Here is a 17,330-nt window from a genome sequence, read left to right on the forward strand (position 1 = left end):
ATAAAAGTACTAGTCATAATTGACAACCCCTTATGTAAAATATTTTTTGGTATTCCCCAAAGAAGGGGAAAATGGAACAGGGATGGAGGGGTGGACACAATTATATAAACTGTTTCATTTGCTAATCAATTTAATGCCCTTACAGGTTGATTAAAAAAAAAAAGTTTCTTCTACAACTTAATAAGTAGATGAGAACTTCTTGTTGAAAATAATCCATGGAGAAAGCTTAAAATGAATACCATATTTATGCAAGTCTATAAAGTGTCTCATTTCTGTATCCACCTTATGGGTCTAGGATACTACATAATAATATTAATAACAAATTTATCCATGACCCTACAGCTAATAAGTGGCAGAGCTAGGTCTTCAAACCCAAGTTTCTCTGACTTTAATACTGGTACTCACAACCACCATGCTGTCACTTCTGAGTATATAAAAAACTTTAAATACAGTCAAGATGAACTATACAAACAACCCAGTATAATCATGCCATAATCTCTAAAAATTCATATGAATACCTTCTACTTCTAGATTTCACGATTAAGTATACCAAGAAAACAACTCTGCTACAAAACCCTAGGCTCTACAATAAAACATTATATTAAATGAGATTTATTGTTAATTTATATGGAAAATGATTTGAATTAAAACATAATGCTGTTAAACATACCCACCTGAGGTTAAAGTTGAATTTCAAACATGAACTTGCTATCTATTCTTTGCCTGAGTTTGAAATATTCCCATCTTAGATATGCAGTATCTGGATTTATATATTCCATAAATACATGAAATAAGAGATTCAAAACACCTCATTCATGACTATTAATCCAATTTATAAAGGAAAAAAAGTCAGGGAATAGGGAAAATGGGTGAAGATAGTCAAAGGGTACAAACTTCAGTTATCAGACGAGTAAGTTCTGAGGACATAATTCATAGCATGGTGAATACAGTTAATACTGTATTGTGTATTTCAAAGTTGCTGAAAGTAGATTTTAGAAGTTCTCACCACACACACAAAATTGTAACTAGGTGAGGCCATAGATGTGTCATCTAACCTTACTGTGGTAATTATTCTGCAATATACATATATATCAAATCACTAAGTGGTACACCGTAAACTTACACAATGTTATACATCTATTTCATCTCAACAAAGCTAGACATAAAAAATAAAGGAAAAGCAGCCATGCTGTGACTACCTTAAATGACTAAATCTGTGAACTTGATTAGATTTCCCATCTTTATAATGGTAAATACAAATGACATTTTATTTTTTTAAATGTTCTTTTGTATTTTTCCTGAAGATTTTATTTTTAAAGATTTTTTTTTCAATGTTTATTTATTTTGGGGACAGAGAGAGACAGAGCATGAACGGGGGAGGGGCAGAGAGAGAGGGAGACACAGAATCGGAAACAGGCTCCAGGCTCCGAGCCATCAGCCCAGAGCCTGACGCGGGGCTCGAACTCATGGACTGCGAGATCGTGACCTGGCTGAAGTCGGACGCTTAACCGACTGCGCCACCCAGGCGCCCCCTGAAGATTTTATTTTTAAGTGATCTCTACATCACACATGGGGCTCGAACTTACAACCCTGAGATCAAGAGTTGCATGCTCTACTGACTGAACCAACTGGGCACCTCACAAATGACATTTTCAATTTGAAGATTACAAGGCTGCAATATTATATAAATATGGTTCTCAATACTTAATTTTAAACAATTGGACATGTGTAATGTGATAACCTTATTTTAGATTTTCACTAGTTTCAAAGCTAGTATTTATCAAGTGCTTAACTCTGTGCCAGTTGATATTCTATGCGCACTCATATATTCATTTATTTAACTTTTATTTACCACGTCTTCATACCATTTGTGCTGTAGTCTTTATTTTACAGATGTGAAACTTAGTACATCCAGGTTAACTAAACTTGCTGACAATTAGAGATTCAAGGATCAAACCTAGATAGTATGGAGTAGTAAATCTGAGCTTTTATTATTGAACAGCCATTTCAAAAAGAGTGGAAAAAAATGTTTTATGACTTGATTTCCATTACCAAAATCTCTACAATGTTGAAAGCTGCATGTGTGTAATATATTTAACTAGAACTAAGTATTCTTTAGACATAGGAATACTTTCTTAAAAAAAAAACCCAACAAAAACAAACAAAAAAACCCTTTATATTTAGAATGGTGTTTGCTTATACATGTTATTTTTTATTCGGAGATGGGTTAGTGCAGAAAAGTCCTAAGCTGTACTTTTTTTTTTAAGGTTATTTATTTTGAGAGAGACAGAGAGAGAATATCCCAAATAGGCTCAGCGCTATCAGCACGGAGTCCAATGCAGGACTTGATCCCACAAACCATGAGATCATGATCGGAGCTGAAATCAAGAGTTGGAGGCTTAACGGACGGAGTCACCCAGGCGCGCCCCCTAAGCTATACTACTTTGGTAATCTTTTTTATAAAAATTGTTTTCATTTATTTTCAAGTAGCATTTTATTGTTCTTTTATTATAAAACAGTTCATGACAGAAAGCCAGAAAAATACAGAGTTGGGTAAAGAAAAACTACCAATAAAATAATCCCACCACCCAAGAGAATCATTCTTCATAACTTCTTTAAAGTATTACATATGCCTTATTTGAATTTAACTAACTTAGAAATAATAAAGTGACAGAATTTCTGAACTTCGGGTCTTTTCTCTTGGCTCTTCTAAATCATCTGACCAAGAGAGACCTTCTACTGTCATTTCAGAAAGCATGCTTTTGCTCCATGAGCAACCCAAAAATCATGTCATATTTTAGCTTGCTTTTTAATTAGGCCATGAATTATTCATATGTTTTATTTTTCCTGGAGTTTTCACCTTTTTTCTTGTTCATCAGCTCAGACAATATGCCTTCACATCAATACCAGACACAGCAAGCTCTCCATCTAATTTAGACATTATGTGTATTGTTACCTACTTTCTCTTTTCTTAATAACATTCCTCATAAAGCTGACATTTTGTTAAAACATATGCCAACTGCTCATTGTTGTCACTCTGGAATTTTTCACCAAAATCCTGAGTTAGTTTTTATATCTTCCTTTTAGACTTGTGTTTTGTGTCACTGAAGAGTAATATATATATATGTGAGGAACTTTTCCAGAGAAAGAAAGCCCTGACACTTGAGTGATAGTTGGTTGGGAACGGAATTCTAGGTTCAAAATAGTATTTCACAGAATGCTGTAACTACAGCTCCACCTGTCTTCTAAAACATATTTGAGAAGTCTGATGCCAGTCTCTCCTTTGTAGGTAACATGTTTCCCTGTGATACTGGGAGCTTATAGAATTAAAAAGAATTTTATCCTTGAAGTTATTTTCTTCTCAACATTTGCTCTTTTTTGTAAGATGACTACTGTATTATCCTGGGTATGTTTTTGTTTGTCTGTTTTTACCATTTTTCGCGTATTTCCAATGTCTTTTGTTTAATGTTTTATATGTTGCTCTTCTCTTTGATCTCAAGATCTTCAGCAAGGTCCAGTCTGTTCTTTAGAGTGTAGAGAATATTTACTTTCAGTTATGATAAATATTTTGAATTCCGAGGACTTTCCAGGTCTACTTTTTCACAGCAGTCTTTTAGTAGACTGCCTTCCAAGGATCTCCAAGAATACTGAGAACAACTTATCCTTCTGTTTTCTGTATTATTTATATTCTCCAAGGTCAATAGTCCTGCTTGTTCATCTTGGCCCTTCTTGTCTTTCATTCACTTGATTTTCCTTTTCCTTAAATCTCTGGATTTCTTGTTGTACTGATAAAAGGAAAAACTCATTTCTTCAGCAGTTTTGTGGTAAATCACTACAACAGGCCTCTCCTCTGAGAGGCCTTTGCATTGATCTGTGGCTCTCTCTAATCTCAGTCTTCCGCTGAGACTGTTTCCTGAATAAACTAATTGTAGTTTCAGAGACTCTCTGCGGCTTGAGAGGAAGAGTACTTCACAAATGCTGCAGGCCTCTCTTATGTATATTCTGAGTTGTTCCTTTGCTCTGTAATAGTTCACTACTCACAACTAATATATTTAAGGACTAATTGTAGAATTTACTTATATTACCTAGCCAAAGAAGTAACACTAAAAAAATTTACTTGCATTTTAGGAAACAAATCATTACAGCTTTCATATCCTTAAATTGACTGAGAAATGTAGCTCAGAGACAGAGGGGAAAAAACCCATCAGGTAATTTTATATAGACTCTTCTAAATCTCCACTTCTAAGCCACAGTTCTCCTAAGTTTAGGTATTTAAATTCTGCTTTCTGGAAGAAAAGCAGTCATACATCTATTTGGAAGTAAGTATGCCATACGAGGACATATTTTCACTGTATTTCTATAATAATAGATGCAGGTAAGAGAACTACAGTCAAGAGTTTAGGGGTGAGCTGGGGAAGGAAGAGAATATAATCAACAGTTGAAAATACTAAGTCTAAAAGCAAAATCTACATAGGAAGTAAAATCAAGTACCACAATATTCTGTATACTCCCTCAATTAGTCATAGTTACACATTGCCTTTCTACTAAAATGTCAATAAAACAGATAAACTAATTCTATAAAGTATAAATAAATAAAAAAATTTCCCCTCTGAAAATAGGACTAGTATCACTACAAAAATTTTGATGTCACTAAAGGAAACTGACAAAATCACCCAGTCTCCACTAATTCCATAACAAATATATATATATACATATATATATATTACATGGAGGTCCTTTTAATCATGACTAGATAAAACACTTTTCTGCAGACAGAATGATATAGCTAAGGCTGAACTCATTCAATGTATGCATATATAATAATTTTTTATATATAATAAATAATTTTTAAAAGTCAAAGGTCTTTAAGGGTTCTGCCCAAATGTACCCTTCAGAGAGTTTTAGTCTTGCATATTCAGCAATATCTCAACTATTATAATTATGTGACAGACTCACTTTAAGTTGCTAGGTACTGGTAGAAATTCAGTTTGTGATAAAAACCATTAAACTAACATTATTAACAAAGAAACCTACTATTTTGGTATTTATAAAAAATAATCTTACATATTTTGGGCATATACAATTAAAATTTCTTGGTTATATAAACTTCAAAGAGAGATATTTAATAGGCTATTTTATGTACCATAAAATTTAAAGACTTATAATGTATTCATTTGCAGACATCTAAAGAACGTCTCAACTGCAACCACAATTTTCCATTTATTTTTCTGATATATGAACAAGCAAAAAATATAGAAGTGTGTAATTCGTATAGACACTGCTAAAAATGAACACCTACAGTAAATGGTAACTTAGTAACTTTGTTTCCTTTTTCTCCACTTAACAAACTTTAACATACATATTTTTCTTTAAAAAACACTCCATGTAGAATTAAATATTCTTAAGCTTTGGTATTAGGTTGATATAATTAATCCATAAAAAAACACATGGTATAATCTGTATTGATTTTCAACTAAGAGAACTGTAGTGGTTTTGTTTGAGATTCAGATAGAAGCAGCTGGTGATATTTAGAAGAAGGTCTGAAAAATTACAATTCAGAATTCTGTGTGTCAAGTGTACCATATATGTCACAAAGCAGAGGAGAAAAAGCAGAGCATGCAAAAACACTATGCAAAACACTATGGAATTTCGTCTGGTTGGTAATGAAATCAAAGAATATCTCACTGCCTATCATGCTGTATTCTCAATCCTCTGTACATAATGGTTACCTAACTGGACTTTTCATTTCTGCCAAGCACTGGTACTACAGGGATAGGTGAGACAGAAAGGGTGCTGAACACCCACCACTGTGCTTGCTGCCACTCCACCAGTTCAGAAGTGGATTTAATGTGAGAGTTTGCTAACAGTCCTAATTAAACGAAATAAGGTTCTTGGGTTATAAATGGATTATAATTTTCCACACCTGGCCTAATTCACTTCCTAACATATATTCTGGAAGTGATTTAAAAATGCCATTTGGAAAGCAAGAAGATAAAATATTCTTTACATCTTAAAAGGGAGAATCTTTAATTTTAGGTATAGAACATGCAAATTCCTTTGTCCTACAAAATGCTTGATCAAGTCTAAACTCCTATAATGATCAAGTATGCTGATGATATATTTTAACACTCTAAAAACATCTTATGTGATTTCTTCCTATAGATATCTTCATACTTCTAAGGTTAAAAGGTTTGCTTTAAAACTTCCTAAGGTGATGCTTCTTCCTACTTATGGTTAAACTGTTAACATCACATGATCCATTTAATAAAAATTTCTGGTATACCTGGACTTAAATAATTGTTTTTTTGATCTATTGATTTATTAACTGTTATAATTCCGTATGTGCATGTATCAACCAGTCATATTTTCATAGCTCCTGAAATATAAAACTGAGGAAATGAGTTTCACAAACTATGACAATATATTTAGAATAGTTACAGTTTAATATTTTAACATTAAGAAAATAAGGCTCTTTAAAAATACTGGTCATTTTGTGTATTTTATGACACAGAAATGTACTCAGTAAACACCAGTGGGTAACAATATATCACTGTCTTTTTAAAAGTTTCCTGATCTGTTTTTACAGCAGATGCTAAGAGTAGCTCATCTATTTATTATGATGGAGTATCTCCTTGCTTAAGGTGAAGTACGCAAGTGAGGAAAGTTTATAGCAGCTGCTCTATAAACAAGGCCAGATTTCTGGTGGTTGAAGTAACATAAGAAAAAGGTGAATGCCTTTTTTGACAATGACTGGCATTTTCAACTTTGTTCACTGGTCACTCTGTTTAAGTAATAAAATTAGTATCTGTAAATCTGTAACAGAATTTCTACTTTGGCAATTAATGAATGCCAGAAAGTATGGGGGGGGGGCACTGTGTGACACAGAGTTACCCACTTCTCCATTACCATAATTATGTTTCATGAGTGTGACATGACTCTGAATAATATGACTGAGTCCTCAGCAGAGCAGCAAGAAGCAATTACTTGTAGCAAACACCATTATTAGATAGAATTTCTGTGCAGGAAGGTAATGTGGAATAAGACTGTGGGGAAAGGGCAGAAATTAGGGGGGAAAAAGACTAAAGAATTATGCAAATTTAAAAGTGCCACACATTTGTATACAAATAAGCTATACTAACCAAGACATGTATTCCTGCAATATTATAAATGTTTGATATGCATGACTTAGGAGAGCTACTCAGTGTAGTCTCTGGACTGAGGCTAGTCTGCAAATTATTACTAATCTGTGGAGAAATAAGGAGCCTGCACCAAAACTGGAAATCAATTTTATGTCACTAGCACACTGTTTAATTCAGCTGATATTTACTCATAGCCTTTCATCCTTCCTGATAACGGGAAGCAATGTGTTGATTTACATTCTGGCACAAGCTCCTTATCTTGAGGACCAGTAACAGTTTGTGGAACAGCAACCTTGACGTGAGTAGCACTGGCATAAAGCACAATGCCTAATGGAATAAGCCATATTTTAAATGTTACATATTTAATACTATTTCCTCCAAATTTATTAAGTTCTAAAATCCAGCGTCTTGGTTATATTATCTAACTTTGCAACTCTTAAAGTGTATCTGTCACATGGATGATGTGATATACCAGATGGGTAATGATGCTATCAGGCTATATACATACAAACATCTATGGGCAGTTATTCTTGATTAGATAGTAATACATTCTAAATTTAGATTGGATGAAGTTTGATAAAGTTAAGTCTAACAAGGACCTCATGTAAAATAAACAAAGTGGGTATTTTCATCAGTCTTTTTCAGCAACTCCAAAATTTTTGTATGATACTTACTGATGATTTTTGCATCATTCCTTGAGGGACTTTGATCAAGCAATAATTCAGGCACATTCACCATGTGGAAAATAAATATTCTGAAAAATCAATACATAGTTGATGAACACATGAAACAATATCAGTGAAAATCAAAAAAGGCTCTTGAAGATGTGTTTCACTCTAATTAAACATATAAGTTCAGATATGATCCCTCCCCTCTTCCACAGGCAATCTGTTTTCTAATGGCAAGTTTTATAATAAAAGCTGCTCTTCACAGCCACTGTTTTCTGAAGAGACCAGAGTTACAGAGTTCATAGCCATAATAAATGGGAAAATTAACATACCATATACAAATTTTCTCTTTTTCAAATCTTATTTTCTTACTTTCTTATGAAAGCCAAGGTAATTTTAACTGTTATAGCCCTGATCTCACACAGCACAAATGACTTGCAGCTTATAACTGGTAGATGGATTTACAAATATTTTAGAAGCAGAAACTGACAGAGGTTAGTGGATGATTGTGTTAGCATCTTCATTTTCTTAATCAGCTGTATCCCTAGTACTTAAATAATACCTGACACATAAGCAATGTTCAAGAACAGGTGCTGAAAAACTGAAGGAAAAGGAGACAGAGGAGTTTATTAGGATGACCACCAAGTGACATATATACAGATAAATGATGCTATCATCAATCGAGACACGAAAAACAAGAAAAGGAGTCTAAATGGAAGAGAAAGAACTTCTATTTAGGTCTACTGATTTCTGTGGGAATTCTAAGTGGTAATATCCAGAGAGCAATTAAATATACAGGTTTGAGGTTTAAGAGAAAAGTATGGAATACATATCTGGAAGACCTCACCTTATTGATGGTAGTTAAAACTGAGTGTGGGTGAAATTTATCTATGAGAATATGTGTCATGAGAAGACAGTCCAGAAAGTAAAATCTTTGGAAAAACCAACACAGGAATGTATGGGAAGGGAATGAGGAAGAAATGAAGATGAGATTCTAGAAGGAAACTGACTAGAAACAGTCCAGGAAGCTAGATGAAAGCTGGGAGAGAATCACATTCCAACAACCAACACAGGAAAATTTTAGAAAGAACGTCAACATTGTCAAATTCTGCCAGGAGAGTAAAAAGATAGCTAAGGGATCTGGCAGTTAGATCATGTGTGATGTTAGTAAACAGATTCAACAAAGTACATTTCGCTAGGTATATATCCTTTCAAATTCTGTTCCATACTTGTAAGATTTTACACAAATGTATGTACATACACAAACTTAGAGGTTTAACAAATATTATTCATTTTAAAACTGAGATATTATGATTATCTTGATTTTTCTAACTCAAAAATATCATAATGAAAATCTCTCCAAGTAATAGCATTAGGACCTACTTTCTCACGGCTGTACAATAAATAGTCCATTGTGTGACTATCTACCACAATTTATGCAACCAATCCCTTGTATCACCATACAGTTTTTCTTTTGCCACTAAAAACAGCGCTATAAAAAACATGAGATATTATCAGAAGTTTAATTGCTAGATCAAGGAGCATATCTATTTAAAAAAAATGTTTACAATGATAAATTTTGAACTTACACAAAAGTAGGCAATGTTATACTATACCACCAGGAAACCACTAGCCCATCATGTACTCATCACTCAGCTCCAATAGCCATCAATCCTTGGCCAATTCATACCTCCATTTATCCTATCCCTGTATCACTTTGAGGCACATCCTGTTCATATCATTTCATCTAGAAATATTTTAGTATATATCTCTACAAGAGCTCTTGTATTGTTAGCTGTTGCCAGACTGTTTTTCAAAGACTGTTGTAACAATTCACGTACTTCCTTTTATATCCCTTCCTCTACTAAATAACCACTTTTGTAAGTTGTTGGTTTATTTTTCCAAAATTTCTTTTTTTAAATATAAGAAAATATACTTATTAGTACATCTTTTAAATGTTTAAATGTCTGCTATTATCTTTCTTTTACCCTGACATATGAATAATACCTTGGTCAGGTACAGAATTTTTATAGTGCAGTTTTCTCTCAACAGTTTACCTTCCACTGTTAGAAGTTCTACATCCAGGAGAGCCTGGGTGGCTCAGTCAGTTAAGCATCTGACTTCTGCTCAGGTCATCATCTCACTGTTCATGAGTTTGAGCCCTGTATGGGGCTTTCTGCTGCCATGGTTAGCACAGAGCCTGCTCCAGATCCTCTGTCTCCCTTGCTCTCTGCCCCTCCTCCACATATAACATACTCTCTCACTCTCAAAAATAAACATTAAAAAAAAAGTTGTAAGTCCAATGCCAATGTGACAGTATTTCCTGGTAGATAACTTGTTACATTCAGAACTAAGGAAACTGACAAATACATGTCTGGTGGATGTGGGGGGATGTGTGTGTGTGCGCGCGCGCGCACACACACATGTTTTCATTAAACCATCTGGGGGCGCCTGGGTGGCTCAGTTGGTTGAGCGTCTGACTTTGGTTCAGGTCATGATCTCATGGCTTGTGGGTTCAAGCCCCACTCCGTGTTGACAGCTGAGAGCCTGGAACCTGCTACGGATTCTGTGTCTCCCTCTCTCTCTACCCCTCCCCACTCACACTCTCTCTCTCCTTCAAAAACAAATAAATGTTAAAAAAAAATCTTAAACCATCTGGAACTCACTCACCTTTATAACTGATAGACTCAGGCTATCAGAAAATTTTTCAGCTCAGGACAATTTTTTTCTATTTGTTTAATTATGGACTATCTTTCACCTGCTTCTTTTTTTCCCTTTCAAATTCCTGTAGATATTACTCACATGTTTGACCTTTTACATTTCCTAGATCTATTCTCTAAGTCTTTTTTCTTTTAGGATTCTTTCTCTTTGTATTTTTGCTGTGTTGTAAGGATTTATTTTACATGATTTTCCAGTCTGACAACTTAAAGCCCTAACAATGATCATTCCTCACTGGAGTTCTGCTTGTATAATCATGTTTTTTATTAGTTCCAAAAAGTCATTTTGTGCTGTACGTGAATTTTGTTCAGTGCTCATTTTTGTTGTCGAAGTTAATCTGCTTCCTCTAGTAGTTTTATTTAGCTGGGTTAACATTTTGTTTGTTTAAAATGATCATTCTCTCAGATTTCTAGACAACCTTGAAGGGTTGCCTTTCTTTGTTAGCACACTGTAACCCAATGGTGGGAGGAGACCGAGGTAGTGGTGGAAGGTAAAGTGGCCTTCACCCCTGTGCCTGCCAGTTAGCAGCTAAAGTACCAGGAGAAGGCTCTCTGTTGTTTGATTCTAGATCTCCTCAAACTTTTCTAGTCTCTGTAATGGACGAACTCAGCCTACAGATTTAGCTATTCCTGGGATTTGTGGAGGCTGAAAAGTCCTGAATAATCCCTCAGGGCCAGTAAACCCTCCCCAGCAATTCAACAGATATTTACCAAGCAGTGTCTATGTACCACTTAAGGAACTTAGATCTACTGGATGGTTAAGAGGTGAAAACAGATGCTGGAAAGAATGTTGCCCCCTTTACAATTTTGCCTATAGTTTTAGTTTCATTCATTAACATTACCACTACTACACCAAATACTGCTATCAACACTTTACCCAATATTGTATTTTTCTTTCCTTCTTTACAGCCCCCACCCTCGGTCTCCTCTTCTTATAATTAATCCTACTTTTGGATAGGTGATAGTGCTGATCACTTCCTAAGTGAAGTAAAAATGCTGATCATGTCCTTAGTGAAATAAAGGAACTATTACTATTGCTGGTCCCCCTCAAAACTACTGAAAGCTTATCAGGCTTTCCCCAACATATCATCTTAATAATTTTTTAGTATCTTTTAAATGGAGAGAGAGAGAGAGAGGTAAGAATTTCTTAGCATCTTTAAATGTAGACAGAGAGAGAGGGAGGGAGGATAAGGGAGAGTAAGGGAGGGAGAGGGGGAGGGAGAGGCAGACAGAGAATCCCCAGCAGGCTCCATGCTCTCAGCACAGAGCCCGATGTGGAGCTCATTCCCACAAACCATGAGATCATGACCTGAGCTGAAATCAAGAGTCAGATGCTCAACCAACTGAGCCACCCAGGCACCCCAAGAATTTCTTAGTATTAAAAAAAAAATCTAATATCCCAGGGATTCCTGGGTGGCTCAGTCAGTTAAACGTCCAACTCTTGGTTTTGGCTCACGTCATGTTCCTGAGGTTTTGTGAGTGTAAGCCCTGCATTAGGTTCTGTGCTGAAAGCATGGAGCCTGTTTGGGATTCTCTCTCTCTTCCCGTCCCTCCCCAACTTGTGCTTGCTCTCTCAAAATAAATAAATAAACTTAAACAAACAAACAAACCGTAATATCCTGGAACTTACAAGTGTCATCTATCTCGACTGAGTTTTGTGCAAAAATACCCCAGAAAAGTATAACTCACCTATTAAACACATGCTTGGTTTTTTAGTCTTTCTCCTTTTTAAACATTTTAACTTTTTCCTACAGGTTATCCTTTTTCATTTTCATGCAATCTATGTTGAAGAACCAAAGCTGTCTGGGTCTCCCACAGTCTAGATTTTGGTTAATGAAGTTCAGCATATCCCTCAAACCCTGATATTTCCTCCAAGCTGCAGCTGGAACCTGAGGACTGAGAATTGTATTCTTTCATTGGGGGCATTGCAGTATTTTTTTTTTTTAATTTAATGTTAGCAATGCTTAGATATATTAACTAGGAATTGCAAAACAGTTAATCCTTTTCTCCCATTCTTTTGGCTGAATTAATCTTAAAAGAAAATACTTCTCACCTATAAAGTTACCCAGTGATAAAGTTCATATAGGAAAGACAAAATAAATGATCACTTTCCATTTCTGCCTAATTTTTAAGATAACAAATTAGTTCTCTGATGATGAATTAATTTAAAAATTTATCACTATGGAATCATGGATTTAAACATAGATGCAACTAATACTGTTACTGAAGCACAAACTATCCCATCTTTGGCCAGTGGGTATTCCTCCAACTTGTTTCCTAAGGCTTTTTGACAAGGCTTTGATAGTTTCCTTAGAATCTGTAATGACAAAATGTCCCAAGTTTATCTTCTAGATTTCCTCAAAGAATCACCTATTTTTTCCCAGTTTTCTTTTCATTTTTTTTTCTTTTTTAATTTGAGAGAGTGTGAGTGAGGGAGGAGCCAAGAGAGAAGGGGTCAGAAGATCTGAAGTGGGATCCATGCTGACATCAGTGAACCCAATACAGGGCTTGAATTCACGAACCATGAGATCATGACCGGAGCTGAAGTTGGATGCTCAACTGACTAAGCCACCCAGGTGCCCCATCCTGCTTTTCTTTTACTTTCAGTAGAATATTTTTCAAGATTATAATCTGGGCACTAGGAATGACTGATTATTGCATACTGTCTTAATGTCACTGCTTTTATATCTTTTCAACACATAAAGCAAGGAAAGCTTATATACTGATATGTTTACATATATATATCTATATATATATATATCTATATATGTCTATATATAGATATATATATTTTTTAAGTTTATTTATTTTGAGAGAGACAGCAAGTAAGGGAAGGGTAGAAAGAGAGAAGGAGAAAGACAGAATCCTAAGCAGGCTCTGCACTGGCAGCGTGGAGCTCAATGCAGGGCTCGAACTCATGAACTGCAAGATATGACCTGACCCGAAGTCAGATGCTTAACCAACTGAGCCACGCGGTGCCCCAGTATTTATTTCGAATTTCATTTGGAAATAATTTCAGACTCACAAAAAGCTAGAAAAAATACTAAATACTATATATCCTTTATCCAGATATGCCTATTATTGTTATACTCTCTTGCTTTATAACTTGTATTCTCTCTGTATATACATGTGTGTATATATACATTTTTTCCTTTGAACTGCACGAAGGTAAATTATATACATCATGGCTCTTTACCTCTACCTACTTCAGTGAATATTTCCTAAAACATAAGGATACTATCTATCACCACAGTATAGTTATCAACTTCATAAATTTACACTGATAAAACGCTAATCTTCTGTCCATATTCCTTGTATGGTATAATGTTCTTTATATAGTCATTCTCCCCCTCCAGGATAGGATCCAGACAAGGAACAGGTATAGCCCTTAACTGTTATCTCTTTACATAATATGGAACATTTCTATCACTTTATGACATTGACATTTCTTAATCTTTCATGGTGCTGGCTCTTAAAAAGAAAAAAACCAGAACATTCCTCATGATTATGCATTCACAGCCAGAATGCTAGAAAAGTAACATTATATCCTTCTCATGGTATCACATCTGAAGGCACATGATGTGCATCCATCCCTCCCTTGATGATGGTAATTTTGACCACAAAGTTCAGTGTGCTAAATTTCTCTTCTCTATCATTACTGTTTTCCTTCTCCTCTGTTGTGGTATTGGTGAAAAGGCCATGTAAATATTCTGCTCATCATCAAAAAGTCCCCTGTAGATTATCAGCCATTAGTGATTCTTGCCTAATCATTTTTACCATAAAAGATATAAATGATCAGGTAGGGGTGGGAACTGACTAGGGAAGGGTGTAAGGAACTTTCTGGAATGACAGAGACAGTCTGTATCTTGAGAAGATTAGATTATACAGGTCTATGCAGTTCTGAAAATTCAGACTGCTTCATTAAAGATTAATTTCACAAATGTAAATATTATCTTAAATAATCATATGCGAAAACAGAACTCTAGTTAATGAAATGCCTGCTAAAGGATTTAGAAATGTCTGCAATTTATTCTGAAAGGCATCAAAAAAATAAGAAGATTGGATATGTGATAATGTAATAAAAAAATCTAGTAAAAAGTTAACAGCTAAGAAATTGTATTTGCTGGGTACAGAGTGTACACTACATAATTCTTTGAGCTTTGCTGTATGTTTGAATATTTTTTTTTAACTTTTAAAAACCTTTATTTATGTTCGAGAGAGAAAGTGTGCAACGTAGAAGAGGAAGAGAGAAAGAGAGAGAGGGAAAGAGTGAATGAATATGAATCCAAAGCAGGCTCCAGGCTCTGAGCTGTCAACACAGAGCCCTGCACGGGGCTCGAACGCATGAACCTGACCTGAGCTTCAGTTCATGACCTGAGCTGAAGTCGGACACTTAAGCAACTGAGCCACTCAGGCACCGCTGAACATGTTCATAATAAAACACTGAGATTCTAACTTCTGCACAGCAAAGGAAATCATCAACAACATGAAAAGGCAACCTAGTGAATGGGAGAAAATATCTGAAAATCATGTATCTCCTAAAAACATCTAAAATATATAGAGAACTCATACAACTCAAAAGCAAACAATCCAATTTAAAAATGGGGAGAGGATTTGAATAGACATTTTTCCAAAGAAGATGTAAAAAGGGCCAAGAATATATGAAAAGATGCTCAACATCACTAATTATCAGGGAATTGCAAACCGCAGTGAGGTATCTCCTCACACTTGTGAGAATGGCTAGTTCCAAAAAGACAAGAAATAAAAAGTGTTAGCAAAGACGTGGAGAAAACAGACTTCTGCACTGCTGATGGGAATGTAAATTAGTGCGGCCACTATGGAAAATAGTATGGAAGCTCCTCAAAAAATTAAAGATGGAATTACCATAATTCCCAGCAATTCCACTTCTGGGTATTTATCTGAAGAAACAAAAACACTAACTCAAAAAGATATATGCACCCCATGTTCACTGCAGCATTATTTACAATAGCCAAGATATGGAGGCAACCCAAGTGTCCATCTATGGATGAATGGTTAAAAAAGATGTGGCATATGCATTAATAAATTACCCAACCATAAGAAAGAGTGAAATCTTGCCATCTACAAAGGACCCTGAGGTCATCATGCCAAGTGAAGTAAGTCAGAGAAAGACAAATACTGTATGATCTCACTTATATGTGTAATCTAAAAACAAAACAAAAAAACCCCAAGCTCACTGATACAGAGAACAGATTATAGGCTGCCAGAGGTGGGCACTAGATGAAATGGATGAAAGGGGTCAAAATGTACAAACTTTTAGTATAAAATAAGTAAGTCATGGGGACGGAAGGTACAGCATGGTGATAATACTGTACTATGTATTTGAAAGCTGCTAAGACAGATCTTAAAATTCCTTATCACGAGAAAAAAAAGAAAAAATATTTTAACTATGTAGGATGATGGATGTTAACTAGCCTTACTGTAGTGATCATTTTGCAATATATACAAACACCAAATCATTACGTTGAACACTTGGAACATAATGTTACAGGTCACTTCTACCTCAAAAAAAAAAAAAAAAAAAAAAAAAAAAAAAGCACAGGGTAGACCTTTCTGCCTCAAAAGTATAAATGTTGCTTTACTGCTTTCTGGAAATGGCTGAGATTAAATGAGTATGGTTTGATTTTTATTCCCTTATTTATTTTATTTTTATTTTTTTTTAATTTATTTTTTTTTTAACGTTTATTTATTTTTGAGACAGAGAGAGACAGAGCATGAACGGGGGAGGGTCAGAGAGAGAGGGAGACACAGAATCTGAAACGGGCCCCAGGCTCTGAGCTGTCAGCACAGAGCCCGATGCAGGGCTTGAACTCACGGACAGTGAGATCATGACCTGAGCCAAAGTCGGCCGCCCGACTGAGCCACCCAGGCGCCCCTTTATTCCCTTATTTATAAGAAGTAGTATTACCTAATTTCTTGTAGAAATTCTTTAAAATTTTGTGAGGATATGGCCATTATGATTCTTAATAAATTCTTGAAGAATAAATTCAATGAGGATTTTTGCCTGAAACATGAATCCTTTCAAACTATATGTAAAAGACTTTCTTCAATGCAGGAAAGTTTTCTTCTGTTACATCTCTAATTGTTTATGTTTAAAAGGAAACCAAGTACGTCAAAATTTTTCTGAAATATTCTTTTAGATCTTTTCTTTTTAATACGATGTTTATAAACTGTGCCCCTACCTTACAACAATGAGCAGAGTTCAACCACCTAAATCACAGAAGTCAAAATGCAAAGATGACTCACTAATGCCAGGAAAAACAGGAAGGGTTTGGTTAGTAGCTCTCTAATTTATAACAGAATGAAAGAAGTCAGAGTAGCGTGCTAACAGCTGTTAATGGGGAAAGGTTCTGCAGTAGACTTTAATGTGATAGCAGTTTGGGGGGGGGGAGGGAATCATGAAAATAGGGCAATGGCATTATGTCTCCACTTACACAGAAGACATGTAGTAAATACCTAGGTTACTAAATTCATCATTCTTAATAGCTGGCTAACATTATTCTAAGGAACTCAAACATTTTCTGTATTGTAAAGCAGAATCAGAATGTTTTACTAAACACCACGTCAAACAAACAGTTGAATGTAGATTATCTGAAACGAACCTGTGTAACTTTCATCATCATCAGACAAAGGCACCTCTCTTTTTAGCAGCAATTCCAACTCCTCTGTCTCTGCTACATCCACTGGGCGCTCCCCGTGCTTATTAGCTTGAAATGGATTTCCACCATGACGAAGTAACAGTTTGACTATCTGCAATATTAAACAGT

The 17,330-nt window shown here is 35.2% G+C and overlaps 1 protein-coding gene across 5 annotated transcripts in view; it reads right to left on the reverse strand.

Annotated features, from left to right (window-relative positions):
- ANKRD12 (ankyrin repeat domain 12) overlaps nucleotides 1–17,330 on the reverse strand; it is a 129,545-nt gene that overhangs the window by 33,255 nt on the left and 78,960 nt on the right. For 4 of the 5 annotated variants that reach the window (XM_043558296.1, XM_043558293.1, XM_043558297.1 and 1 more), the window contains one exon: nucleotides 17,166–17,313. In XM_043558296.1, coding sequence (XP_043414231.1) covers nucleotides 17,166–17,313 — 148 coding nt within the window. Of the gene's footprint in view, nucleotides 1–7,813; nucleotides 7,894–17,165; nucleotides 17,314–17,330 lie in introns of those variants that run through there. The other variant, XM_043558298.1, reaches the window with a different exon arrangement.

Source organism: Prionailurus bengalensis, chromosome D3 (assembly GCF_016509475.1).
Source record: "Prionailurus bengalensis isolate Pbe53 chromosome D3, Fcat_Pben_1.1_paternal_pri, whole genome shotgun sequence".
NCBI lineage: Eukaryota > Metazoa > Chordata > Mammalia > Carnivora > Felidae > Prionailurus > Prionailurus bengalensis.